This window comes from Neomonachus schauinslandi, chromosome 5 (genome assembly GCF_002201575.2).
Source record: "Neomonachus schauinslandi chromosome 5, ASM220157v2, whole genome shotgun sequence".
NCBI lineage: Eukaryota > Metazoa > Chordata > Mammalia > Carnivora > Phocidae > Neomonachus > Neomonachus schauinslandi.
Window position 1 is genome coordinate 113,088,485 of NC_058407.1, and position 27,276 is coordinate 113,115,760.

At 34.8% G+C, this 27,276-nt stretch overlaps 1 protein-coding gene across 14 annotated transcripts in view; it reads left to right on the forward strand.

The window, feature by feature from the left end:
* The window catches only part of ABI1 (abl interactor 1), a 137,808-nt gene that overhangs the window by 106,539 nt on the left and 3,993 nt on the right, over positions 1–27,276 (forward strand). For 2 of the 14 annotated variants that reach the window (XM_044915519.1, XM_021687136.1), the window contains 8 exons: positions 859–1,035; positions 6,716–6,730; positions 7,450–7,550; positions 8,802–8,942; positions 11,709–11,809; positions 12,736–12,816; positions 17,102–17,275; positions 24,989–25,174. In XM_044915519.1, the coding sequence (XP_044771454.1) occupies positions 859–1,035; positions 6,716–6,730; positions 7,450–7,550; positions 8,802–8,942; positions 11,709–11,809; positions 12,736–12,816; positions 17,102–17,275; positions 24,989–25,174 (976 nt within the window). Of the gene's footprint in view, positions 1–858; positions 1,036–6,715; positions 6,731–7,449; positions 7,551–8,801; positions 8,943–11,708; positions 11,810–12,735; positions 12,817–17,101; positions 17,276–20,341; positions 20,429–24,988; positions 25,175–27,276 lie in introns of all 14 variants that reach the window. The other 12 variants (XM_021687132.1, XM_021687128.1, XM_021687135.1 and 9 more) reach the window with 11 other exon arrangements.

Consider the following 27,276-nt stretch of genomic DNA (forward strand, 5'->3'; position numbering starts at 1 on the left):
TTTATTTATTTATTTATTTATTTATTTATTTATTTATTTATTTATTTATTTGAGAGAGAGCGCGAGTAGAGGGGAGAGGGAGAAAGCCCCCAACATGGGACTCGATCCCAGGACCCTGAGATCATGGCCTGAGCCGAAGGTAGACGCTTAACTGACTGAGCCACCTAGGCACCCCTTATCTAGTTTTCAATGTTGGCAACTAAACAACAACAAAATTCTTTTTTAAGCCATAAAGGCCAGTATTAGGTAGGCTGCATGATGCCAGTTCATAACTTTTGCTCTAACTTACCATCTTTTCTCTTATACTCTTTTCTGCAATATGAATAACTGCCTTGAATAATTTCCGTATTTACCTCTTCTATTTATCCTTAAGAACCTACAGACTCTATAAAGTCTTTAAGTGAGCACTTCTCAGTCTAGTTAGGTATCTTGGCTCTGAACACCTTTGGAGTAATTTCACAGACACTGTGCACATGTCACTACAGCACTGCCTCGTTGTGTTGTAATTATTGATTTTCTTCCTGGTCTGCATCCCCAGTAAAGTGTAAGCTTCTCAGAGCAGGACCTCCCTCCCTTTCCATACACGCTGACTTTTTAGGAATGAAAATTGCTTTCCTGGAAATTGTCTTGGAACCAGATCCATTAAATCAGTTGGTGCTTTTAATCATCTTTAGATATTCCCCGTTTTGAGCCTCAAAGATAGTAGTTGCCTTAATTTTGAAGGGAAAGATACAGTATTCACTCGAAAATAGACATGCAGTACCATCCTGTGGTCCAACGTTGTATATGGCCCAATATATATGGACATTATTTAGTTAATGCCTAATAATATTTTCTTTGTTCAAATTTAAAATACAGACCGTGGACATTCATAAAGAGAAAGTGGCTCGGAGAGAGATTGGTATTTTGACAACAAATAAGAATACATCAAGAACTCACAAAATAATAGCACCTGCAAATATGGAGCGTCCTGTAAGGTATATTCGGAAACCTATTGACTATACAGTTCTGGATGATGTGGGCCATGGTGTCAAGGTAAGCATTTTTATATTGTATTAACTTGAAATAATTTATCTGGTAAATATTTTGGATAGGAAATAGGGTAATAAAAATAATCTTCTTAATAGATTCTCTTAGCTAGTAACTAGCATTACAGTTTTCAAAGAACAGTTATTTGATATTAATTATACTAAGCTTGAGGCAGAATTTTATTTGTGAAATAGGTTGTATTCAAGAAGACAATAAAACTTAATAAAAAAAAAAAGAAGACAATAAAACTTAACATGGCTATTCATCAGTTAAGCCATTTGAGTCCTAGACTAATATTACAAATTTTATTTTGAATTCCATGTCTTGCTTTTACTACTGAATGAATATTTAAAAATAAAAAAAATTATATGCTTTACAGAGTTGGTTTAGAAAATAATTTGTAAATACTTTAAACCTTTTATTTCAAAATATGTATATGTGTTAGTGCATCTCTGTAGATGTGGCTATAGTTCCAGCAACTTATTAAGAATAAAAAATTGTATTTTGTTTTGTGTACCACCCCATCCCCTTCCCCCTCCGCTGCTCCAGCAGGCTTTTAGGAAAGAGATTATTTGTTGCCCATGTTAATTTAGTTGCTCTTGAAGGATATCAGTAGCCTGTCAACTTCTTAGGCGTTTGTGGGTCATTTTGTAAACATACCGAATGACCTGAATTCTTAGCCATTTCTGCTCAGGATAAACAATTCCTTTTAAATTTGGTAGTCCCTTTTCTAGAGGACCATTATTTGATTTTATATCTGGTTTTCAGAATTTTTATAATAAATTTTTGGGAATCCGCTAGAATCTCGAAGCTTTCCCTAACTGGCTGATTTGACAAGTGCTATTGCTAGATCTGTTGCATTCTGAATTATTTGGGGTTCCTGATCAAGAGGGGAGTATAGCTGACTGACAATACTGACTTTTATTCTACTCTCCTTGGACATTATTGGAATCTCCCCTTTACTGTCATGCTTGGAAGCTAGATGTAAAGTTGGAACACTGCAAATGTAGAGGAGGCTACTTGTTTGTTTCTTTTATTTTTACCCAGGGGATGTGGCTAGGCTTGTAAAAGAGCTTAAATTCAATTTTAATTTAAGATATTTTAGACTAGATTGAACTACAGGATTTGAATATTGAGAGTCTGGAAGAGCTCTTTTTGTATTAACTGCCTTGGGATTAAAATTGATATATATACACATATACCTATGCATGCATGTGCACACACACACACGCACGCACACACACTCGCACTCACTTCTTCCCCTTTGGCCTAGTCTTGAGTTGTCTTTCTTTCAAAACAATACACATGCATTAAAAAAAAATTTGTCACCATCTTAGTGAATATCCTATATTATCCCTCCTCTAATAATTATTATTATTATTATTTTTAAAGATTTTACTTATTTGACAGAGAGAGACACAGCGAGAGAGGGAACACAAGCAGGGGGAGTGGGAGAGGGAGTAGCAGGCTTCCCGCTGAGCAGGGAGCCCAATGCGGGGCTCGATCCCAGGACCCTGGGATCATGACCTGAGCCGAAGGCAGATGCTTAACAACTGAGCCACCCAGGCACCCCTCTCTGCTAATAATTATATTTAATAGTTTAATACATAGTACTTAGCAGAGTAGAAGATGAAAGCAAATTTTGCAAGGAAATTTTGGGTGAGAAAATGAAACTGTTTCATCATATATGTATAAATGGGAAGTGTAAATGCTGCATAATATATTGAAAGTATGCAGATGTGAATTTTGGCGATCTGGTTTATGTAATAGGGATATTGACATGGGTTTTTTTCTTTCTTTTAACTTTTTTTTATTGTGGCAGAATATACATAAAATTTACCATTTAACATTTTAAGTGTACAGCTCTGTGGCACTAAGTACATTTATATTGTACAGGTTATTTTTTATGTATTTTTATTTTTTTAATTAAGATACTGAGTTTATTTCACATGTATGTACAGGTTATTTTTAAATATATATATATATATATTTTTTTTTTTAAGATTTATTTATTTATTTGAGAGAGCGAGAATGAGAGAGAGTACATGAGAGGGGGGAGGGTCAGAGGGAGAAGCAGGCTCCTCGCCGAGCAGGGAGCCCGATGCGGGACTCGATCCCGGGACTCCAGGATCATGACCTGAGCCGAAGGCAGTTGCTTAACCAACTGAGCCACCCAGGCGCCCCTAAATATATTTTTGACTAGTAGGAGGGTGGATGGTCTGTGAGAACGATATATCTTAAGCTGATATGTGACATATTTGTCCATATTTTGTTTCTGTGATATACAAATATATACACAATTATTTTTTCCCCAGTTGTCTCCTTGCCACTCTATTTCTCCTGTTTTCTGATTTCTCTGAAAGATCATTGCCAGCTTAATTAAATATTTCTAGAGCACAGAAGTACGTGAAGGTTAGAAATTTGGATAGTAATAAACAAATGCTAGGGCCAAAATTATGAGAAGGAAAAGAGAGAAGCTATACTTAGCTATAGTTCTAGAATTATTTTCTTATCTTTTGTCTACCACTTTTCTATTTAGAAGTTTGTTTTTCTACTGATTGGTAAGAGTTCTTTTTTCTGTTAAGGAAATGAGCTTCTTATATATTGGCAGATAATTCTTCATACTGTTGTTTGGCTTTTGACTTTAATGTTTGGGTATTTAAAAAAATATATACAGATTAAAAAATTGTATCCAAATATATTAATATTTCTTCTTAAAGCTACCAAGTTTCATGTTAAGGTTGCTATACTCCGAAATTAGTATTCCATCATATTTTCTTTTGTGATGTAAATTTCAGGGTTTTGGTATTTGTATTATTTAAATATTTATTTATTTATTTATTTTAAAGATTTCATTTATTTATTTGAGAGAGAGAATGAGAGACAGAGAGCACAAGAGGGAAGAGGGTCAGAGGGAGAAGCAGACTCCCTGCCAGCAGGGAGCCCGATGCGGGACTCGATCCAGGGACTCCAGGATCATGACCTGAGCCGAAGGCAGTTGCTTAACCAACTGAGCCACCCAGGCGCCCTATTTAAATATTTATTATGTTAAAGCATTTTATGCTTTGAAATAAATGGTCACACATAAGTTTGGTAGGAATTAAAAATATGGAAAAAATATCTTAAGTCTGGTTTGACTTTTGGAAACAGTGTAAGATATGGATAAGAGAATCCTAGCGTAAGGAAACTACCAGAATACATACATGAAGGAGAATGTAAAGAAGATGAACTTTATAAGAGAGCACAAGTTTTCAGAGTAAGCTACAGACTAGAGAAGACCTGAATACTTAGTAGAGACATTTAAATTTAAAAAAATTTTTTTTTTATTATTTACTTATTTATTTGACAGAGACACCGTAAGAGAGGGAACACAAGCAGGGGGAGTGGGAGAGGGAGAAACAGGCTTCCCTGCCGAGCAGGAAGCCTGATGCGGGGCTCGATCCCAGGACCCTGGGATCATGACCTGAGCTGAAGGCAGGCGCTTAACGACTGAGCCACCCAGGCGCCCCTAAATTTTTTTTTTTAAAGATTTTATTTTTTTGAGAGAGAGAGAGAGAGAGGGAGCACAAGCAGGGTGGGGAGTTGGGGAGGGGCATCAGGAGAGGGAGAAGCAGACTCCATGCTGAGCAGGGAGCCCAACGCAATGCAGGGCTGAATCCTAGGACCCTGGGATCATGACCTGAGCTGAAGGCAGAAGCTTAACTGACTGAGCCACCCAGGCACCCCTAAATTTATTTTTAATTAACAGCTTTATAGCCTGGTTCATAATTTACAAAGGACTGACTTTCAATGTATGTGTTTTTCAAAAAGACCATGTGATCTAGGATTTGTTACATTTTATTAGTAGAGAAACTAAAGCTTTACCAAATGTATATAAGATGTATTTTATCAAGGTTTCACTTGTATTAAACAAAGGAGTAAGCTAATGAGTCATATATCAAAGAAAGGATTGGCTGGCCTTTTAGACTTTCAGCACCTGTGGTATACAAAGCTTATGATTTACTTAGGGCCAGAAGATAGGGAGGAATCAAAGAGAATTCTATTGTTTTAAACCTAAGATTCCAGGGAAATGGTAAAGTGGCTCATCCATAAACGTAAATGTTAAAGAAATGAATTGAGATCTTAAGAAAATAAAAGTCTAGTTTGGTTGTGTTTTGGGGATATTTAAGTGGAATAATCTTGTAGGTCGCTAACAATTACAGTATTTTAAGCTGTAAAATACAGAGATTTTTTTCTTCTAACACTCTGAAACTCAAACACGTCTGTATACATAAATACATGCTTGATAGAGGAGGCGGAGCTCCATGTAAGGTTAAAGGTTACACCATTGCATAGTAGCAGAGTTCAGCTAGAATTTTTTTTTTTTTTAAAGATTTTATTTATTTATTTGACAGACACAGTGAGAGAGGGAACACAAGCAGAGGGAGTGGGAGAGGGAGAAGCAGGCCAAGTTTAGACTAGGATAGTATTTGGTGTATTGTAATGCTGTCACATTAGTATATCTTATTTCCAAAGATAATAATGTTATTCAGGTTTACAGTTTCTAAATCCAGGTGTGATATGTAGCAGCTAGGTAGGATTCCAGACATTGATAAAAACGAGCAATATCATTCTTTTATTAAAGAACACTATATTAAAGAACATATTAAAGAACACCAAAATTCTGGCATAATTTCTGGAAGTGAGAATATATCTAAGACAAAGTACATTCCTCCTTTGGTTGACTTTCTTAATGTTGTCTTTATGGTCACCTGAAAAATGGTAGATTCATATTTAGAAGGGCAAATGTTAAAGAATATATACAAGGTTAGACTCTATGACCTAAAGATATTTCTTCAGTGGCATAGTACAAGTAGTGATGCTTTAGGATTATACACAGTATTTCATATTATTTATAGTACATATTACTTCAGTGTAGGCTAGTCATCTTTCATAGAAGTAGCCTTTAGGATCAAAGCAATCATCTTCAGTTTTGAATATTAGCTAAACTGGTTCAGAAGAAAACTTAGAACTAAAGCAACCTACAGCTTCCTACTACTGTTGGCCTGCTCAGATTTAGATTCATACGTTACAAATGAGAGGGTTTCTAGACCCTGTTTATTTATGCCTTAGTTAGAATCTGGCTAAGCTGCTACTGGGCATAGTGTTTTGTTTTGTTTTGTTTTAAACACCAAGGTGCTACGTCCTTTTCTGAATTTGGAAGCAACATGTGATTTTGAGTTTTAACATTTACAGTTTATCAGTTTTTAAAATACTATATTACCAGTCATCTAATGAATACTTGGGTATTGATGGTTCAGTAAAGCCTTGTACACTGATGTCTTAAAGTAGCCTTACATTGAATGTGTTAGGTGTTTCTGTTTAAATCAATGTTTATCATCTGTGATTCAATTGGATTAGTTTCATAGGATAAAATACTGACCTAAGACATTATTGGACTTGCATGAGATCGGCATAATTAAGTGGTGGTTTCCTTACGAATATATTCTTTTGAAAAATATTTGATACATGTGACTATTTCCATACTGCTTATGGATACTTTTTTCTTTATAAAATATTTGAAATATGGCTGGGTAAAAGCTTATTAACATGAATTGAATAACTATAAATGTAAACGTGTCCTATCAGATATAATTTATTTAGAATTAATTTCTACTTTTTCCCCCCTTTTTTTGCCAACGTAAAGTGGCTAAAAGCCAAGGTAAGAGATACTACTTATCATTTGATCCACAGTATTCCCTCTATATTGATAGAGGCTGCAGAGCCACTAAAATTTGAAAACTCTTCCTATGTCTGTCTGCTTTTTTCCCATAGGATTTATGTAGATTAAATAAACTCAGTTCAAATCAGCAACATTTAGCTTGGATGTGTTAATATATCAAAGATATATTGACATCTGCATTTATATAGGAACATTAATTTTGCTAACATTTATTGCTTTGCTCATTTTTTGATAATTGCCTTGCTTTTATTGACTTACAATTAGGTTTTCCAGACATATCTGACTTTGTTACTGAATTGTTAAGATAAAGATGATTTTTATCTTAATGAATATTTTAGCAAGTTGACACTGAGATCTGTAGTTTTTATTAATGTACACATCTAAAAAATTTTGGGAAATCCGGTATTTGCAAATCAGCTTGATCTCAGTGAACATGTTTAACAATAAAATAATGTAGAAAATCCAGTAATCACACCTGTATTTGCCATAAATTGGTATGAGTAGCACAAGATAATAGGAGAAAAGCCAAGTGCAAGTGGTTTCTTGACTTTTTAAAATGTAGTACCAAAGTCTGTTATTAAAACTGTCTGGGAATCCTTACTTCACATTCTGATATTAAAAAAATAATAATAAATGGTGTCAAAACACCAGCAGAACAATTTGATATAAAAATAAAGGCTTTTCTTTCCACATTTTAGCATGGAAATAACCAGCCTGCAAGAACTGGCACGCTGTCGAGAACAAATCCTCCTACTCAGAAACCACCAAGCCCTCCCATGTCAGGCCGGGGAACATTGGGGTAAGAATTCAACTACATTTTACAAGAAAATCCATATGCGAAAGAAAAAGATGTTTCTGTGACTTAAGTAAGCGTATGGGTCCTTGCTATGGGACCCTCTCAATGTGAACTACCTTTTACAAATTCATTTTGGTTCTTATTTCTTTGAACAGAATCCAAAGTGAATCTGCTTGTTTTATAATATTCTCTATAGAAGTCTGTACTAGAAAGGTTCTTTTGTGTATGTGTAAATAAGCATTATTTTTTTTTTAATCTCTTAATTTTGGGGGGAAAAAAATAAGTCTAGCCTAAGTTTATTTCTAATGAAATTGCCAGAGGATTCCATATGGTGCTTTTACATGTGTTTACAATATTCATATTGCAGGACTTTAAATAAGCGGTGTATTTTATGTAGTTCGGCTTCATAGTCTGCACATCTTCTTGGCACCTGAAACTTAGGGACTCTACCTGGAGTACTCTTAACTGTGTTTCTGGTAATCTGAGGGTCCTTCGTACTTGAGCTTTGGGGGTAGGCCAGTTGGGGAAATAGAAAAGAACAGTTGGTGGCTTCTTCCTTCTCAGTTCTCAGTGCAATAAAAATATTGAATATTGGTAAGAAATTTCTGAAAGTTCATCTTAACGCAGGAAGGCAAATAGTAGATTTCTCGTTTTTGGTAGAGGGGTGAGGAATGATTATTTTATAGTAACAGGGATTAATAATCAGCATTTGTACAGAATCTTAGTTTCCATTTTCATTCTGTAAATCCCTAGCCCCTGAAAAAAAAATATGAAGTTATTAAATAGAAAAGTTAAAACCATTTATTGAGAAATTTATGGCATTACATAGGATCAGAATGTACTCATTCATATATTTCTACACTGAGGTAGGAATAAATTGCAGGGGAGATACTTTGTTTTTATAATGTACAAGGACAGTGGCTTATGGGTCACTGAGCTGGGAATAATGTATAATTCAAAGTTGAATATTATTGAGCATTTAAAAAATTAGTCATTTTTAGAAATAAGGTTAGAACTTTTAAATCACCCTTTCCTATGGTTTTAATGAGAAAAAGTAACAAACTTTAGTTTTTGTGTATAGTAACAAAATTTATATACCCCAATTAAGATTTTTTTTTAAACAGAACTTATTATTACAAATTAAAGAAAAAAAACTTGTGTTATACTTGGTTACAAAGAGACAATCACAGATTTTGGGGAAAATACTATTTAATCTTTCTTATTCATTGTTCTTTCTCTGTTATGCTTCTTTAGAAGAAATACTCCTTACAAAACCCTGGAACCTGTTAAACCCCCAACGGTTCCTAATGACTACATGACAAGTCCTGCTAGGCTTGGAAGTCAGCATAGTCCAGGCAGGACAGCTTCTTTAAACCAGCGACCAAGGACACACAGGTAAACCTTCAGGTTGAGTCTTTGAATATCTGCAAGTGGGGGTGGTTGATTGGTGACAAACTCCTATAAAGTTGCTGAGTAAAGTATTGCTCTAATGCTAATACAGAATATAAAAGATGAGGGGTGGTAATATTGTATGTTTCTATAAATAAATTTATGCCATAATTCCTGTTCTTTAGGTTTTAAGTAAGTTTGTACTAATTGCAGATTTGCCACTATGTTTTTTTTTTTTTTTAAGATTTTATTTATTCATTTGAGAGAGAGAGAGAGAGCACGCATGAGAGGGGGGAGGGTCAGAGGGAGAAGCAGATTCCCTGCCAAGCAGGGAGCCTGATGTGGTACTCGATCCCAGGACTCCAGGATCATGACCTGAGCTGAAGGCAGTCGCTTAACCAACTGAGCCACCCAGGCTCCCATGTTTTCTTTTTGATGGAGGTATAAATGCATATTTGGATCAAGCCCTAAGAATGGTTTTTAGAACATTTATTTAACAAAGATCAAGGCAACCACTCTTAAATATTTTTGGATAAAAGATGAAATATCAGAAATTATACAACATGATTTAAACTTTATGAGGTTGGAAGAAAAAAGACACCTTAAATCTGAGGAAGAATTTGTTAAGAAGTTGACAGACTAGAATATCTAAGTTGTTTAAAAAAAAGTTCTAGAAATTACCTCCCCAGTGAATTTTTTAAAAACTTGATTATGGAGCATGATGTACATTCGGAAAAGCATATAGTCTATTAAGTATACAACTTGATGGTTTAACAAATTGAATATACCCACGTAACCATCCCCAGATCAGAAAATGAAATACTACCAGCAACCCCGAAGGTCCCCCTTAGGCCCTTTCCCAGTTATAGCCTCTACTTTCTTTTCCCCAGAAGTAGCCACTCCATGTTTGGATACTTTTATAAAGTCCAACAAATTTATTGTATAGCTTAATTTATTTTATTATTATTATTGTTATTAGCTTAACTTTATAGCTTTATTCTTCAGTTTTATCTATCACTTAGTAACTTGGCAAGGGATCTCTCTTTACCTTGACTTTTAGGTTGGTATATTAGGGAAATATAGCAAAATCATTTTGGGGGATTCAATTAAGTAGGGGTATGTCAAGCCTCTTAGGTTCTATGTAATGGAAATTTGTTGTTACTGCTACTGTTAGTAAACAAATTATTATATTGATATCTGCAGTTACTGTAACAGGTTCATTGAGGGCCAAATTCTTTTGTGTGTGTTCATTTTTGAATAATAAAGCATGGTTTTTCTCTCTAGTGGAAGTATTAATAGTTTAATCATATACAACAACCACTTACTAAGAGTTACTTCATTAGGTGCAGGGATATGCCCATAAGATATAGTTTCATTTTCTAGAAGCTCATTCTCTTTTAATAAAAGGCCAGATTGTTAATATTTTAGGATTTGTGGGCCATATGGTCTCTTGCAATTACTCAGCTCTGTCATTGCAGCATGGAAGCAGCATGGACAACACATAAATGAATGAGCATGGCTGCATTCCAGTCAGACTTTGCATATGGAACTGAAATTTGGATTTCATATAATTTTAATGTATCATAAAGTATTTTTCCTCTTTCAGTTTTTTTCAACTATTTGAAAATGACAAGAATATTCTTAGCTCACAGGTTGTAAAAATTGGATCGGGCCAGATATGGCTGTAATTTTCTAACCCCCCCCATGTGAGAAAAAGGGCATATAAGCCAATAATTGTAGAAGAGCATAGTAAGTACAAAAACTTCATATGTCTATGATGCAGTGCTGGCACAAAACAGGATATTGACCACCTGGCTTGAGGGAGGAGGGAGGCCTTCACATTCAGCAATTTATGGCATATAAACAGCTTGTTCTCTTTTTCTTTTTCTTCATTAACATATGATGATGTAATTATAGAATAATCATATTGGAGAAAAAAAAATTTTATTAAACAGTGCAAGTTTTGCTCTCTTCAGTTTCTGGGCTTGTTGATTTTAAAGTCAATATGGAGCCTAAGGTTACACATGCACATATATACTTGTGCATACACGTACATGCACATGTTACTGAAACAACTGGATAGTGTGAGGTCAAATGCCTAAAGGGACAGTAAATCCACAGGAATTAGAATAGTAAGGAATTGGTTAGAGTTTAACGGTATCGACTCTTCTAGAATGCCGCATGCTGAAGCTTCACTTTGTTGTTGTTGTTGTTGTTGGTTTGCTTCCTCATTTTCCAGAAAGCTTCCCTGTCTTATCACCATTCTTTGAGATGGGATGGAGATTTTGGTACTAATTCCAGACTAAAACTGGTTACAGTTTTTATTAACTTCTGTAACATCTTGTACATTATCTTTTGTGGCATCCTTCATGCTATTTTTTAATGTCTATTTTCCCATTCTCAGCTGTGAGCTCCATGGCAACATGGTTCATGTCTGCTTTAGTTACTGCTCTTCATAGTAGGTTTTAAATAAACTTTTGTTGGATCATTGTACTATGAGATTTTATTGGTCATTCATTTCTCAGTAGGATGATCTCTTCTGATGGTTCTGTGTGCTATGTTAGGACTATACTGATTTCCAGTAGTTTGAGAAGTAGAGTAAAACGCAACCACGTTAAGCATTAGGGTTAAAATTGTATTGAATACTTTTTATAAACTTTTTGTTTTGTATATTTAACATACACACATATCATAAAAGGAGTATTTAGTGGCTTTGAATTTGTCTTTGGATAAATGTCTAGAATGGCTTTTTTCAAACTTGTTTCTTCGCAGCGGAAGCAGTGGAGGGAGCGGAAGCCGAGAAAACAGTGGAAGCAGCAGTATTGGCATTCCCATTGCCGTGCCCACACCTTCACCGCCCACTGTTGGACCAGGTGTGTTGTGTGTTGACGTGTTTTAATATGTGCTGGAATTCATGAGCTTTATTATGAAAGTCTGAAACAGTTAGATAAAATTTACTTAGGAAATTTATGTGATTGTTGCTAGAAGAAATGCTAACAACAAATTTAAGAACATTTTTAGGGAGACTTTCACAGAGACTTTAGGATTTTGCTAGCTCTTTCTTACATACAAAGCATATTACATAACATTATTAAATAGTTTTTTGGCCATTTTGCTCTGGAAATACTTGCCTTGGGCACTAGTCAGGAATGATAGTTCTTATTTCAAGAGCAAACCAGTATTGTGATACTTGAAAGGATGAATGTCTTTAATGTGAATTATATACCAGTGAGTTGTTTTGTTGTTGTTATTGTTTTTTAATACCAGTGAGTTGACGTTGCTTTGTAGGCTGTTGTTTCAACTCTGGCATTAGCTTGTTCTGTGACTTTACTATATTTATGTATAATATTCCATACATATTTTAGTAAAATGCTATGAATATAAAATGGGATTAAAACTGGAGAAGTGTTTTACTCTTCAGATTATAGAAAAATTTAAGAAATCATTGCAGAGCATTAAATTAATCCCTTGATTTTTTTAGTAAATGAAATGAATACTTTATAGTGTTAAAAAATACATATTTAATAATCAAACTGTTAGGGAAAATTCTTAGCTTCTCAAGGAGGTTGTTGAAAAAGGAGAAAAAGCTGCTTATAAAAATGCGTATTTTACAGTTAATGCAGGTATGAACTCAATGTCCTTTTTACCTAGTAAAATGAATTCATATTCATTTGGACATGCTTTACATAGGGGTGTCTTTTTTTTTTTTTCCTTTCCAAAACTTGGTACTTTCTTACTGTTTCAGAATGTTTAGTTTTCTTTCTTGTCCTCTGACCTGAATTATAAACTATTTTATTAGAAAACATTTCTGTCCCTCCTCCTTCTGGAGCTCCACCAGCACCACCTCTTCCACCACTTCTCCCCGTGAACACTGTGATAGGTGAGATTGCATAACCACTGGAGTGATTTAACTTACTGTTTGTAATTCATAATAAACTCCTCTGTTAGACTGCTAGCTTTTATAGTTGTTAGGTTGTAGGTGGTAATACAAAGGTTAAAGTGTTAATCTAATTTACACTAATTTCTTCTGGTGAAAGGCCTCTGAAGTTACACAGTTAAATACAAAATCACAGTCTCTGAAATGTGAAATGTTTTTATGCTTAATTTGTAACCAATTTAATATGGTTTATATTTGTTGCTTGTTTTGATTTTTAAGGAAAATTATAGCAGTGATTGTTCAAAAAGATATTTTAAAATTAGTAATATTTTTTTACGTGAAACTTCATTTGGAACTCCCTGGTGTATACAGTCAAAGGATTGGGGTGAAGATGGGGGACAGGAGGAATTTAGATGGAAAAGAAAATGATGTGTGGTTGTGGGGTGCTCCTGAGGCTTTCCTTTGGATCACAGTATGAAAAACTCTGATATAGCTCAGTACTTCTGGCATCTGGGATGCCAAGAAGTTTTTTTTTTTTCTTAATCAGATACATTTAAATTGTCCCTAAATTGGAGGTGACTGGATTGAGCATATTAGGAATTCAAAATACATAGATAGGATGAAACCATTCAGCCTAGAAATATACAAGAGCAATAATCCAGATAGAAATGGATAATGAAATGTTTCAAATGACAGCTGAGTTTCAGCTTGGGTGAAATAAAGCTGTCTAGCCACATCTTTTCAAAACATTGAAAAGAGGCAAATGGAGATAATAAAAAGAAGACCCTAATAATAAAAATTATTGCCAGAAAATCCACATGAAAAAAAAGTCCCCAACCTAGTTAATAATCAGGAAGATGAAAGTTAAAATCACAGTGAGATACTATTTTATATCCACCTTATAGGTAGAAATGTAGAAGTTTACTAGTACCCAGTGTTGATGAGGGTGTATAGTAACAGGAAAGTACACTGCTGGTGGGAGTTTATTAGTTGATACACTTACTTTGGAAAAGTAATTTGTTGTTACCTAGTCAGGTTGAACAGGTTTCTACCTTAGATTTAATATTATTTCTAGATATCTGCCCTAGAGTACTGGTTCTCAGAATATGGCTAGAGGTTCCCAGGGGGATGCTAAGATCCTTTTATGGAGTTTTTGGGGTCAGAACTATATTCATAATAATACTAAGACCTGTTTGCCTTTTTCATTCTCATGTACTACGGTGGAAGTTTCCAGAGGCTGTATGACTTATGATAGAATCATTGCTGTGACAGCTAACAGAATGTTTATTTGTATTTTGTATATTCATGTGTTTTAAAGATGTGTCAGTTTTAATTTCTGTTATAGTAATTACCTGTTGCTATAACCCACCTCTGCAAAAGCTTTTTGAGGTTCTCTAATTTTATTTTTATTTTTTCAGTGCTCGCTTCGGCAGCACATATACTAAAATTATTTTTAGTTTTTCAGTTTCAATCATTTAATTTATTTTTCAAATATTCATAAATGTAAGGTTCTCCACACACAATCAGCCCCATCCAGATATACTGAAAACAAAGAAAATACTGTTTTCCATAGAAAGTAAAATGGAAAGTTGCACAGGATAAGACATTACATTTCACTAATTATGATTTCTGCATAAGGTGAATCTACAAAATCACCACATGAGTATTACTTAAATATTGGGCTATCAATCACCACGCATTTTTTCAACTCCGAAGAATACTTCTTTGGGATAACTAGAATAAATATAATGATGAGATTCTCTAATTTTAAAGAGTGGACACTAAAACCATAAAATTTGAAAACCACTGTCCTAGGGCAGTGGCTTTCAGAGTGTGATCCCCAGGCCAACTGCATTATCATCATAGGGGAACTAGTTAGAAATGTAAATTCTCAGATCCCATTTTAAACCTCCTCACTCAGGAACTTTGAGGACTGGGGCCCAGCAGTCTGTATTATAACAAGCCCTCGAGGTGAAATTCTGATCAATGCTGAAGTTTGAGAACCAGTGTTGTAGAGAAACTCAGGAACCACATTTAGGAATATTCACAGTAGTAGCATTGATATTAGCAGAAATCTGGATGCAGCCCAAATGTGTAATCACAGTACAATGGATAAATAAATTGTGGCATGCTCACATGCAAATAAAGCAACAAAAATGGATGATAACAATATTGATATGCTTACCACCAGGGATGAATTTTTTTTTTTTTTAAGATTTTATTTACTTATTTGTCAGAGAGAGAGAGACAGGACACAAGCAGAGGGAGCGGCAGGCAGAGGGGGAAGCAGGCTCCCCGCTGAGCAGGGAGCCTGATGCAGGACTCGATCCCGGTACCCTGGGATCATGACCTGAGCCAAAGGCAGATGCTTAACCGACCGAGCCACCCAGGCGTCCCTCCAGGGGTGAATGTTAAATAAAAAACAAAACAAAACAAAAAGAGCAAGTCAGCAGCATGCATAATAACTCCATTATAAAAGTTTATAAATTATAACTTATCTGTGTTTTGTGTATTGTTTAAGGATATATATATCTGTGACTTAAAAGAACGAAACTGTAAAGAAAGAATGTTTAACACCTTTTGGGTTTTGGGATCTAGAAGGCACAAACAGGAAGCTTTGGTGATACCGGTAATACACTGTTTCGTGGAGCTGGGTATTTATCTTATTTTTCTTTAAATCATATACAAAATAAATATTTATGTAAATAAATTAATACATAACCATTACATACGTTGTATACATATTAGTGTATATATAACTATATTATATATATAATATTTCTGTATATAATGTAATTATATAAATCATATACCCATTGGTATTATGATTTATTACATAATAAGACATTAAAGTAAATTCTGAAATAGGCACAGTTTGGAAATGCTGAATGGTTGGTTTTCAGTTTTAGATCACCAAGGAAAATAACTTGGATTTATATAAGTCAGAGAAGTATAAAAAATCATTTTACAGAGATCTCCATTAAGAGATCTCCTCTTAGCTCTGTGGAAACCCTAGCTATCCAAAATTTCTTATTCATGAAGGCTCTTGAATAGAATTATTTTTAAAATGTGTTTCTATTTAGAAAATGAGCATGGGGATGATTCAAATAATTAGTGACTGCCTATGGCTTGGGAGCTCCAAAACGTTAAGTTTATTAGCACTTTTTAAAATGAACAACCTCTGCTGTATGGTTTTATGTAATAACTTGTATGACCTCTAGGAGAGGTGAAATTACACAACTGAATGAAAATAAACTCGTTTTACTTAGTCTGGTTAGATGTTTGGGTGGGGCAAAGAGGCTAACATTAATCCTGAAGTTACCTTTGGAAAGTATGGTTAACTTTAGAGGCTTTGAACTTTATTAACCTTTTAAATATTAAACTTTTGAAATGTTGGTAAAGATGGTGTTGAATAAAATTTTAAGAACTGTTAGTACTTTAGTCATTCTAGATATGCATGATAATAAAAAAAGATTGTTTTGGGTATAAGATGGAAAAAAACCCTCCAAATATGGAGAAAGGTAATGGATCTTCTATATAAAGCTACTTTAAAATTGGAAAATTATTTCACAGAGTCTAAAATTATTTACACTTTTGGCAGTTACAAAAATTTAAGTGAAAGGGGAAGTATGTTGTTCTTAAAAGTTTGGAGGTAACAAATCTGATACTATATATAAGTACTTTGAAACTAGAAATTGTGCTTCTCATAAAAATGATTCTGCTATCATATGTATTTGATTATAACTGCTAACACAATAAACATTCACATAAATATAGCAGTATATGTGGAAAATATGCTAGCCTGTTTACCTTTTATAATTTAACCTGTGTTCCTGAAGATTTGGCGATGGAAAAGCAAGTTTGTAAACCAACTGTCAGTACATTCACATCTGAAAACCGATGCGTTCCATTTCATATTACCTTTTGGTACTTATTTTGTTGGGGAGACATAGTTCACATGTAAAACCTATGTATTCTAAAATGATACAGAAAAAAATTACATACAATATTAGCGAAATACCATTTGGGATTCTGCTAAATTAAAAGGTCTAAGAATGTTACTTATTTTACTTTTGCAGCTTTCCACACAGTATCTGTTTTTCCTTTTGTTTGTAACTTCAGAGAGCTATTTGTGTTTTACCTTCACTTTTCTCTTTATTTTATGCTGTGGGCTGTAAAAAGCAATGAGTATTTCTTACTGAGAGTCCCCCTCTCTTTGTTCTGCCATCGGAGGTCACATGTTGCTCAAGTTCTTTGTTGGTTGCTTTTGACTAATGCTTCTCCGCAGCCCCGGGCTCAGCTCCTGGTTCCCAGTATGGCACAATGACCAGGCAGATTTCTCGACACAACTCTACCACTTCCTCGACATCTTCTGGTGGATACAGACGAACTCCCTCTGTGACTGCTCCATTTTCTGCTCAGCCTCATGTTAATGGAGGTCCACTTTATTCTCAGAATTCAAGTAAGCTTGTGCTTTGCAGGCGTACAGCAACAGTGGAGTTCCTTTTGAAGGAAATTATTTGAAGCTGTTGTTCTTGCCAGTGATAGACAACAATTGAAACCATGCTATTTCATGTTTATTTTTGCTTTAGGAAGTCAGTCCTTGAATCCTGCCATTTTAAGAACTACTGCTTATCACAAAAATAATTGCTTAACACTTTCAAAAAAAATTCAGACTTAGTATACTTACCTACTAAAATTTAATTAATGGTTTAATATATTTTTATTACTATAAGTAGAACTAGAGAAGAAAAATACTGAAATTAAGCTGAGTTTATTTTTATTGGCATGTTTGAGACACTTCAGTAGCAGTGAAAGTAAGAACATTGTGAAATTTTTCTTTAATACAGTGAAATTGCTGGCTATCACTTTTAAGCTTGTTAACCTGTACTGAAATGAGTTCAAAACCATTAAAAACATTTGTGATGCTTGCTTATTCTGTCTCTAATCACTGTAACAGTGGGGAGGATTTTCTTCTGATTTCTTTCTCTTCATGTCAAATTGCACATCTCAACACTAACTGCAATCAGTGTTTTTAAAGGCTTTAAGATATTTAAAGATAAGAAAATAGTTATAATGGCAGGGAGTACGAATTGCTTAGGGTAATCATTAATTTCACTTTCCGTGTTAGGATGCTTAATTGACAAAGGAAAAAAAATTCTGACATGAGCCTGTTGTGCAGTATTTATTACTGGCTTCAAGAGGCGAACACTGGGCATAGATAGACTAGAACACACTTTCCCATGTGGCGCTTGTAACTACTTTCTAGAGCTGCATGTTGTATTAGTAAAAAACACTGAGTACTCCCTGTTTCCCTAAGAAGTTGGTTTTAAGTTTATTTATAACGTGTGTTCTGAACATGTATTTTATAGCAGAGCTAGAGGAAAGTTATTTATTTCGAATGTAAATTTTAGAGTTCAAGATTGTGTTGTAGCAAAAAACTCCTAAGAATTGAAAAACACTTTAGCAAAAATGTCAAAATTTACAGATAATCCCCAAATTTATACAGTCCTTTTCCAGACTAAAATTTTCATCTAGGCTACCTACCAAGAAACTTTACCCGTTAGAATTTTATCTCACATTTTCCCTGATTTCCTTTTGGTAACGAAAGGTAGCTAGAGTCTGAGTATTCTATGGATTATCTGATTATTAGCCTCAGTAGTTTCATGATCTTTTAATTTTTTTTCCATAATATGTTGTGTTTTTAGATCCCATCTTTATGTTCTTTATTTTTCTTTGCTTCACTTAGATACTTAGTTCACTCTGCAAATAGGGTTTTTGGTGACACTTCACCTAATATATGTTTGTGTAGTTTTATTTTAACAGTGCTCAGTGGGTTACTTATTCTCAAATAAGACCTTTTCATTACTAAGTGACTATATCTTTTAGATATTATAAAGGAAATTTGGACTCAAATTTTAAAAATATGATGTGTCAAAATAACTATCCATCAATCTGAGTTACTGTTGGTGTTGTAGTAATAGTGGTCGTAGTGGTGGTTGCTGTAGTAGTAGTAGGCTGTAAATGTTTTTAGTGTTTTGATGTGCATATTTCCCCTTCTGTCCGGACGTGGTGGTAATGACTAGTATCTTCATAGCATAGCTTTTCTTTTTCTCTCTTACTAACCAGCATGTCTAGTTACTAAGGTTTGTTTCTAAACAATTTTTTTAGGCTTGTGGGAGGTTTGTTTTGTTTTGTTTTTAAATCAAAACTGTAACATTTTATTTATTTAAGAGCCTTCTATATCCAAAGTATCAGAATCAATGAGGACCAGTTTCATAGTGAATCGAATGTTAATTTTAGCCATACAATGAGTATTAATGTAATTACATTGCTTTGGTAAGTTATTGCTGCTTTGAATACTGAACCTCTTTCAGATTTTTATGTTTACCAACAAAATTTATACATTGGGTTAATTGAAACAACCTTTTGGTTAAATGATCCTTGGGAACCAATAAATGGTTTTTCTCTGTCAGTTTAGTGTCACGTTTTGGTGACTGCCAGTAAACAGAATTTTGCGAGTCAGTCCTGTTGACTTTTTCTAAGCAATCTTTGGCAGTTACTGTCTTGTTAAAAATGGGACACAGTGGTAAACTTAGGAATGTTTACTTCTAGTTTGCTACAGTTTTTAATACATTTGTTGCCCACGTGAGCATTTGATATCAATTTCCTATAAATTATGTCCTCTCCAGAAAGAAATTGGAATGTTTACAGCTACTCAGTGATTGGTTAGAAATTACTAAAATGCAGATAATTGCATATTTTAACCTGTTATGAGATCAGGTTTCCTATTTCAGAACAGTGATAGAATGAAGGAGGTCACTTGTGAAGTACTTATCCTATGAAACTCAATGAACAATTAACATGGTATGTGGAACACTCTTATTCCCTAGTTAATTTAGGAGGGATATCTTTACAAATAAAACTGTTACCTTAGAAAATAATAATGACCTTGTTTTACAGTAACAAGGGTTTTTCCTGGAGAGCTGTGTATAAATTTAGATCTAAGAACTGTTTTTAAAGGAAACCTGTGATTGATAGTGTCTTTATATATGGAATAAACAGCTATTCCATGACATATTTATTTGGGTTCTAATTTACAACATTACCTTCAATCTAGACATACCTGCTAGGTTATAGTGATATGGCAAAGACACAATATCCTGGAAACATCGCTGTTACTCATTTTTTTAAAAGTCTTTACTTAGAATTTGAAAATTCATTGCATGAAAATGAGTGTGATGGTAAGCTTAAATCTTCCCCTAACAGTGTAACATTAGGATTAAATTAAATGTATTTTTAAAAATTAACCAGTTGGCTAAGCAACAACTCAGTTTAGGTTGGCTGGTGGGAAATGAACAAGGTTCTGCAGGTTTTTGTTTTGTTTTTTGTTTTGTTTTGTTTCATTTGCAAACTGTTCTTTGCGTACTTATGTTTGTGGTCCTTGTAACTGACTTCTGCTTTTTGTTTGTTTCCTTTTCTTTCCTTTATCTGTTGTACTTCCCCCACACTGTGTTGTTGCTGCCAGTATCTATTGCTCCACCCCCTCCCCCTATGCCTCAGTTGACTCCACAGATACCTCTCACAGGCTTCGTGGCCAGGGTGCAGGAAAACAGTAAGTTCGGAAAAACTGAGCTGTCAAAGAGTAGAGGCTGTCTCCTTATAGCATGCATGGCTGATGAGTCATCATTTTCTTACTTTTATTGAGAAGCTAATCTTATCTTGAAAATAGGTGCAGATATGTTTTTGAAACTGAAGAGCACGGTCTTCAGTTTTTTCTCTTGTGTGCATGATTACTGACCCATATAAATTTCAAAACTGCAACTTTCTTATGTTATTTACATGATCTAAAACATGAAATCTGATCTTTGCAGATTCTTAAGGAAAGTGTAATGAAACAAAATTCAAATGGTACGGAAACTACCAGCTTCTAATAGTTATTAGGGGAATTAGAAAACATTTTGTATTCTGTTGCCAGCAAATTAACGAGCATATAGAGTATGAGATTAAATTTATTATGCATTGGGGGCAGGGTTTTTTTTCCCCCCCCTTTTAGTTACATAAAAATTTTAGTGAAAGCTTTGTAGAAGCCTCAAATTTTTTTTTTTTTTTAAAGATTTTATTTATTTATTTGACAGAGACACAGCAAGAGAGGGAACACAAGCAGGGGGAGTGGGAGAGGGAGAAGCAGGCTTCCCGCCGAGCAGGCAGCCCGATGTGGGGCTCGATCCCAGGACCCTGAGATCATGACCTGAGCCGAAGGCAGACGCTTAACGACTGAGCCACCCAGGCGCCCTGAAGCCTCAGATTTTTATACAGAAGTAATTTTGAACCTATATAAAGATTTGTTGTTAGGATAAGAATGAATCTGCAAGAATAAGTAATTTACATCCAGGTTATCCATGCGAGAGTGATAATGGCGAGCCCTCTTCGTGTTTTGGCTACATGCAGGCCCATGAGGAATATTTTTAAATACACACATCTGTCCGCTTTTAGGTGTTCTCTCAGGGAGGTCAGGTTAATGATTTTTGGAAATTCTTTTGAATATATGGATTTGATTAGGATAGAGTAGTTTATATTACTGCCTGATTACCTTGAGGTTCCAGAAGATGTATAATCCTAACTGCACGATCAGAGTGAATGTTACTTGACAAAATAAAAAAATACCACCATTACTGTATTATACTAGGCCAAAATAGCTGTTGAGATTGAGATGGTAAGGTGGTCTAGTAGTGATTTACTTCATTTGGGATCATTGCCATGCAAATAAATTTTAGAATGGTTTGAACAAATGTGTAACCCACATGATTACCCCATCTTCCAGGAGAATACAGTGTGGCAAATTCCATTGTTCAGCTTTTGCTGACTCTGTTGTGTAATTCTCCACATTTCCTCCCTTCCTCCAGTCAAATAATTGTTTATTCAGTGTTATGTGCTAGGCTCTGGGAAGAGTACAAATAGTCTAAGACAAAGTTTGTACCTTTAAGAAACATGTATGATTGAATGGGCTTTTTATAAAATGTTGTAGTTCCAAAATGTTGAAATTTCTGAGTGTAAACTATCCTTACTGTTAACATTTGTTTGAAAACTCCAGTATGTTTAAACTTATAAAGAAAATGTGAATCTTATTTTTTTAAGAAGACATGAATAAGGGTAAATTGCCAGTCCTTAATGCTGTAAGAGTTTAAAAACTTGAGCTGCCTTACAGTCAAAAAGGGGGAGGAAATATTTTAAGATGGCCATAATAAACATCCATTTAGTGGGGCCAAAGCATATTGACTAGCATTTTGGTAACTCCTTTTTTTTTTTTAAAGATTTTATTTATTTATTAGAGGGAGAGTAAGCACGAGGGAGAGAGAGAGAGCACGCGCACACCAACTGAAGGAGAGGGAGAGGGAGAAGCAAACCCCCACCCGCCCCCCACTGAGCAGGAAGGCTCTATCCCAGGACCTTGAGATGATGACCTGAGCCCAAGGCAGAAGCTTAACTGACAGCCACTCTGGCACCCCAACTTTTTTTTTTTTTTTTTTGGTAGAAACTCAGTATTAATGTATACAGTTCTGGGCATGCATGGGTTTTGCTAAGGAGGACCATGGTACTTAATATTTTAGTTCTTTTCCTCAGACTTATGAACTGGAATCAGTTATTCTCCTTGTGCTGCAGAATGTGCAGCTTTATTTAGGATCTATTTTCTTTGAAAGCATGTTAGGAAGATTGATTATAAACTATATATCAGTATCTTACGTGTTTTATGGAGTACGAATTTTCTGTGTTCTTCTCAAATATGCAGTTTCCTTTGGCACTCAAAATTGGTGATAATAAATGCCTGTGGCAGTTAACGTACTAAATGTGCTTCAGTTTAAGACATGAGCCCCTAAAAAAGTCCATGTGTTTACATCTGTGTATGATTAACATCAGGAAGCATTTTGAACTAATTATGTGTGGTGCTAGACAAAGGATTATGCATAGAGAATTAGATTGACCAGACTTCTGCTCTTGTGTATATATGATTGGAGATAAGCCAGTGTAGATTCACAGCAGTTGGACATGAAGACAATTGAGTGAAAACATGAAATTGGTAAGTTACGTATAAGTCAGAGTTAAATGCAATTTAGGGATTCAGGCAAACATACAATTTATCATTAAGCCAAATTAAGGATATGAGCTGTGGCTCTTTGATGTTAGGATGGATTCATACCCATTTTTTTCTCCTCTCAATAATATTAGAAAGCTTTGTGGAGAAAGTAGGGGCAAAAAGGATCCAAGCATTGGATGGAAAAATAAATTGTAGACCTGCTTGATAGCCTTCAGAATGAGCATCACTACACAGGATTTATTTTCTCATAGTCTTTCTCGTCCTCTGATAGGATCAAATAAAAATCACAGAATTGAAGTGGTTATGGAAGTAGGACTATTATCCATAGATGTTCTAAGTTTGGATCCCTTGGTTATATTCTCAGCACGTTATTCCAAATAGGGTGGAGTAAACTTTAAAACCTGTATTACAAATAGATTATGACTGCATGCTTTGATTACATAAATAGCCCCAGAAATTGGCATTTGAGTTAGTATGTTGGTATTCTGAGTTTCTCCCCTGCAGATATTGTAGAATTCTTTGTATCAGTTTGTGTCAAAACATTTTCACATTTTTTTTAAGATTTTTTTTTTTTTAAAGATTTTATTTATTTATTTGAGACAGAGAGAATGAGAGAGAGAGAGAGCACATGAGAGGGGGGAGGGTCAGAGGGAGAAGCAGGCTCCCTGCCGAGCAGGGAGCCTGATGCGGGACTCCATCCATGGACTCCAGGATCATGACCTGAGCCGAAAGCAGTCGCTTAACCAACTGAGCCACCCAGGCGCCCCTTTTTTAAAGATTTTATTTATTTGAGAGAGAATGAGAGAGAGAGAGAGAGAGCACGCAAGAGGGGGGAGGGTCAGAGGGAGAAGCAGACTCCCTGCTAAGCAGGGAGCCCGATGTGGGACTCGATCCCGGGACTCCAGGATCATGACCTGAGCCGAAGGTAGTCACTTAACTGACTGAGCCACCCAGGCGCCCCAAACATTTTCACATCTTTAACTTTCAAAGAAATTTGTGGATCAGAAATTCAAATTAAGAATTAGTTGTGTGTTCTAGCTTTGAATTCCTTAATATTGGGAGCACTTGTTAGCTGGTATCATAATAGTTGAGGGAGCTCTAACCTGACATTTTCTCATTTCACTGTTTGATTATTTAAATCACACACATACATGTAACCACACCCATCTACAACTTGAGGTATGAGTCGTTATTGTTTTGCATGATATAAGTTACTTTTTGTTTTTTTTTAGTTATTACATCTTTCTGCAACACTTTATTTTAAAAATCTTTATTGTGGATGTATTCTTAGAAAATTGGATCTTTAGGATCGAGTCTTTCCCACATCCCATACTTAAGTTTTACTAACAATAATGCAAAAATTCTTAGCTTGTTTTCTGCATTTAAAAAGTTGATTATGAATTATAGACATTTCTGAAAATATTCAATGAGATTTTGTATTAGCTTGGAATTATTTATTTTCTAATTTAATTTCTCTTACTAAAATTTAAATAAAAGAATAGAAAACCTACACATAGAAGCAGATCTGATACTGCCAACTTTTTTCTCGATTAAAACAGACAAAAATAAATATCCACCCACTGGAGGCTTATTTCTAGGGAACTAAAGGATGACTAAAAGCTAAAATCGGGGACCTGAATGTGCACAGTGAATTGGTTATCAAACCTTAAATGTAACGGTATACATAACATTTACAGTAGTCCAAATGAGAAATGTGACATAAGACTTATTTAAGGAGGTAGGCTAACTAAAGAGTGACGTTTGTTCTGGTCCGAGCCTTGGAGTAAGGAAACTTCTTTACTCCTGTAATCCTTACAAAGGGAGACATTGTGTCCTAACTTCCTGCATTCATTAATTTGTAGCACTTCCTAATACTCTCATTTTTAGCTTATTTTATTATTGCAGAATTACTATTAAGAGTAGTAGAAGCTCTAACACACCAAGCTTTTATTTCTAATCATTGCATGTTTTATTATAGTGCATGCTATATACAAATTAGAGCTTTCTTAAATTCTTTTAACTTATGAATTTTCATTTACTGTAATTTCTGATTCAAATTAATTATCTAAATTCTTTTAGTTGCTGATAGTCCAACTCCACCACCACCACCTCCCCCAGATGACATTCCCATGTTTGATGACTCTCCACCTCCGCCACCACCACCTCCAGTGGATTATGAAGATGAAGAGGCTGCAGTAGTTCAGTATAATGATCCATATGCAGATGGGGATCCTGCCTGGGCCCCCAAGAATTATATTGAGAAAGGTAAGGTACAGTCATCATTGAATTGAGGTAAAGGAAACCTAACCTAATTATAGAATTTTGGAGCTATAAAGAACATCCAGTCCAGTGTTTCTCAACCCTTTGAATAGCTTTAGCAGCCAACATAATTTAGTTAAGTCTTATTTCCTATACATTTCCAATATAAAGGGATGAACTTTCATTTTATTTTATTTTTTTTTTTAAAGATTTTATTTATTTATTTGAGCCAGAGAGAATGAGAGAGAGAGAGAGAGAGCGCACATGAGAGGGGGGAGGGTCAGAGGGAGAAGCAGGCTCTCTGCCGAGCAGGGAGCCCGATGCGGGACTCGATCCAGGGACTCCAGGATCATGACCTGAGCCGAAGGCAGTCGCTTAACCAACTGAGCCACCCAGGCGCCCTTTCTTTATTTTTTTAAGTTAAAAGTATGTTATGATGTTAGATGTGGTTTTTCAAATGACATAGGCTTCCAGCTGGAGATGAACTTGCCTGTTTGCATTTTATAGATGAAACAAATAAAGCACAGAAAAGGAGTTAAATGACTTACTAAAGTTATATAACTAGTAAAGATTTAAAACAAAATTTCTAAGCTCTTAGAAACCTTTCATATCTAAATATTTAAAAATATATTGAGACTATCATGAGGAAGAGCCTCAATTAAGGTTTTCAGTTAGTTGATCTTATAAAAGAGAAGATAATCACTAGAATTTCATTTCATGAGATTATGTATAACTCTAACATCCAAATTTATCAAAATTACCTGACATTCACTATAATTTTGTATTAAGAAACTAGTGGTAGGAAAGAAAGAAATCCTGTTTTTAGAGAGTTAATTGCTTTTCTTCATCCAGCTCTGGGTTGTTTTAAAATCTGTATTTGTCGAGTTTTCAAAAATGCTTGTAGTTAAGCACATTTGACTGCCTTTGAAATATATTCCCTTCCATTGGTCTTTACTTGATTAATTGACGTTAGGCAAGTAGCTGTAGCTCTTCAGACCAGCACCATTCTCTTGTGCCAGAGTTTTGAATACATGGCTAAAAGGGAATTTGCTGTTTGCCTTTGTGTGTGTGTGTTTAAATTTTTTGAGTATAGCTGACACAATGTTATATTAGTTTCAGGTTTACAACATGTGATTCAGCATCTCTATAGGTTATGCTGTGCTCACCACAAGTGTAGCTGCCGTCTGTCACTGTACAAGCTATTAAAATACCATTGACTACATTCTGTAGGCTGTACCTTTTTAAATATTTTTAAACCGTGAATATTCTACATACTGTTCAGGAAATCTTGAATAGTCTATGTTTAGATTCTCCTCTACCTTTAAATAGAGATATGTTGTGGTTATTATGAGGTTAATAAACTTAAGTAGTCTTGAGTTGTGTACCTGTATTTCCTGGTTTGGAAAAGCAAATTTAACTTTAAATTGGGACTAATATGGAACTAATAAAAATTGATCAATTTAAAATGATATAATGGTTAATACACTGGGTAATAGAGCAGAATTACAAAATGTCTCTACAAGTTGAAATAATAGTCTTAAGTTAGTGGTCATCACACGTGTTTTGTAGAAGATCAGATAATAAATATTTTTAATTTAAAAAAATTGAGGTATAGTTAACACAGCAGCATTCTGTTTCAGGTGTACAACATAATAATTTGATACGTTTGTATTGCAAAAACGAAATACTTTTAACTTTGCCAACCATAGTCTTTTTTGTCACAACTACTCAGTCCTTCTGTTGCAGCACAAAAGCAGCCATAGACAGTACATAAGTGAGTGGATATGTCCATGTTCCAATAAAACTTTATTTACAAAAAAGGCAATGGTTTGGATTTGGCCATGGGCCATTGTTTGCTGACCCGTAGTCTAAATCAGAGAGTTGAGATTTAGTAGGATTATATTTCAAGTCTTTTTAAATAGTCACCTTTATAATCACAAGATGAATAAGACCTGGTTTAATAGGAATTTCGTTGAATATATTAATCATGAATGTTTTGGACATGAATGTTCCAAAAGCCACATTCTTAGGGTACATTAGGTGAACTGTAACCTAATATATACCAATCTGATCATATCCATTGTATTACACTGGTATCTATGTCTAGT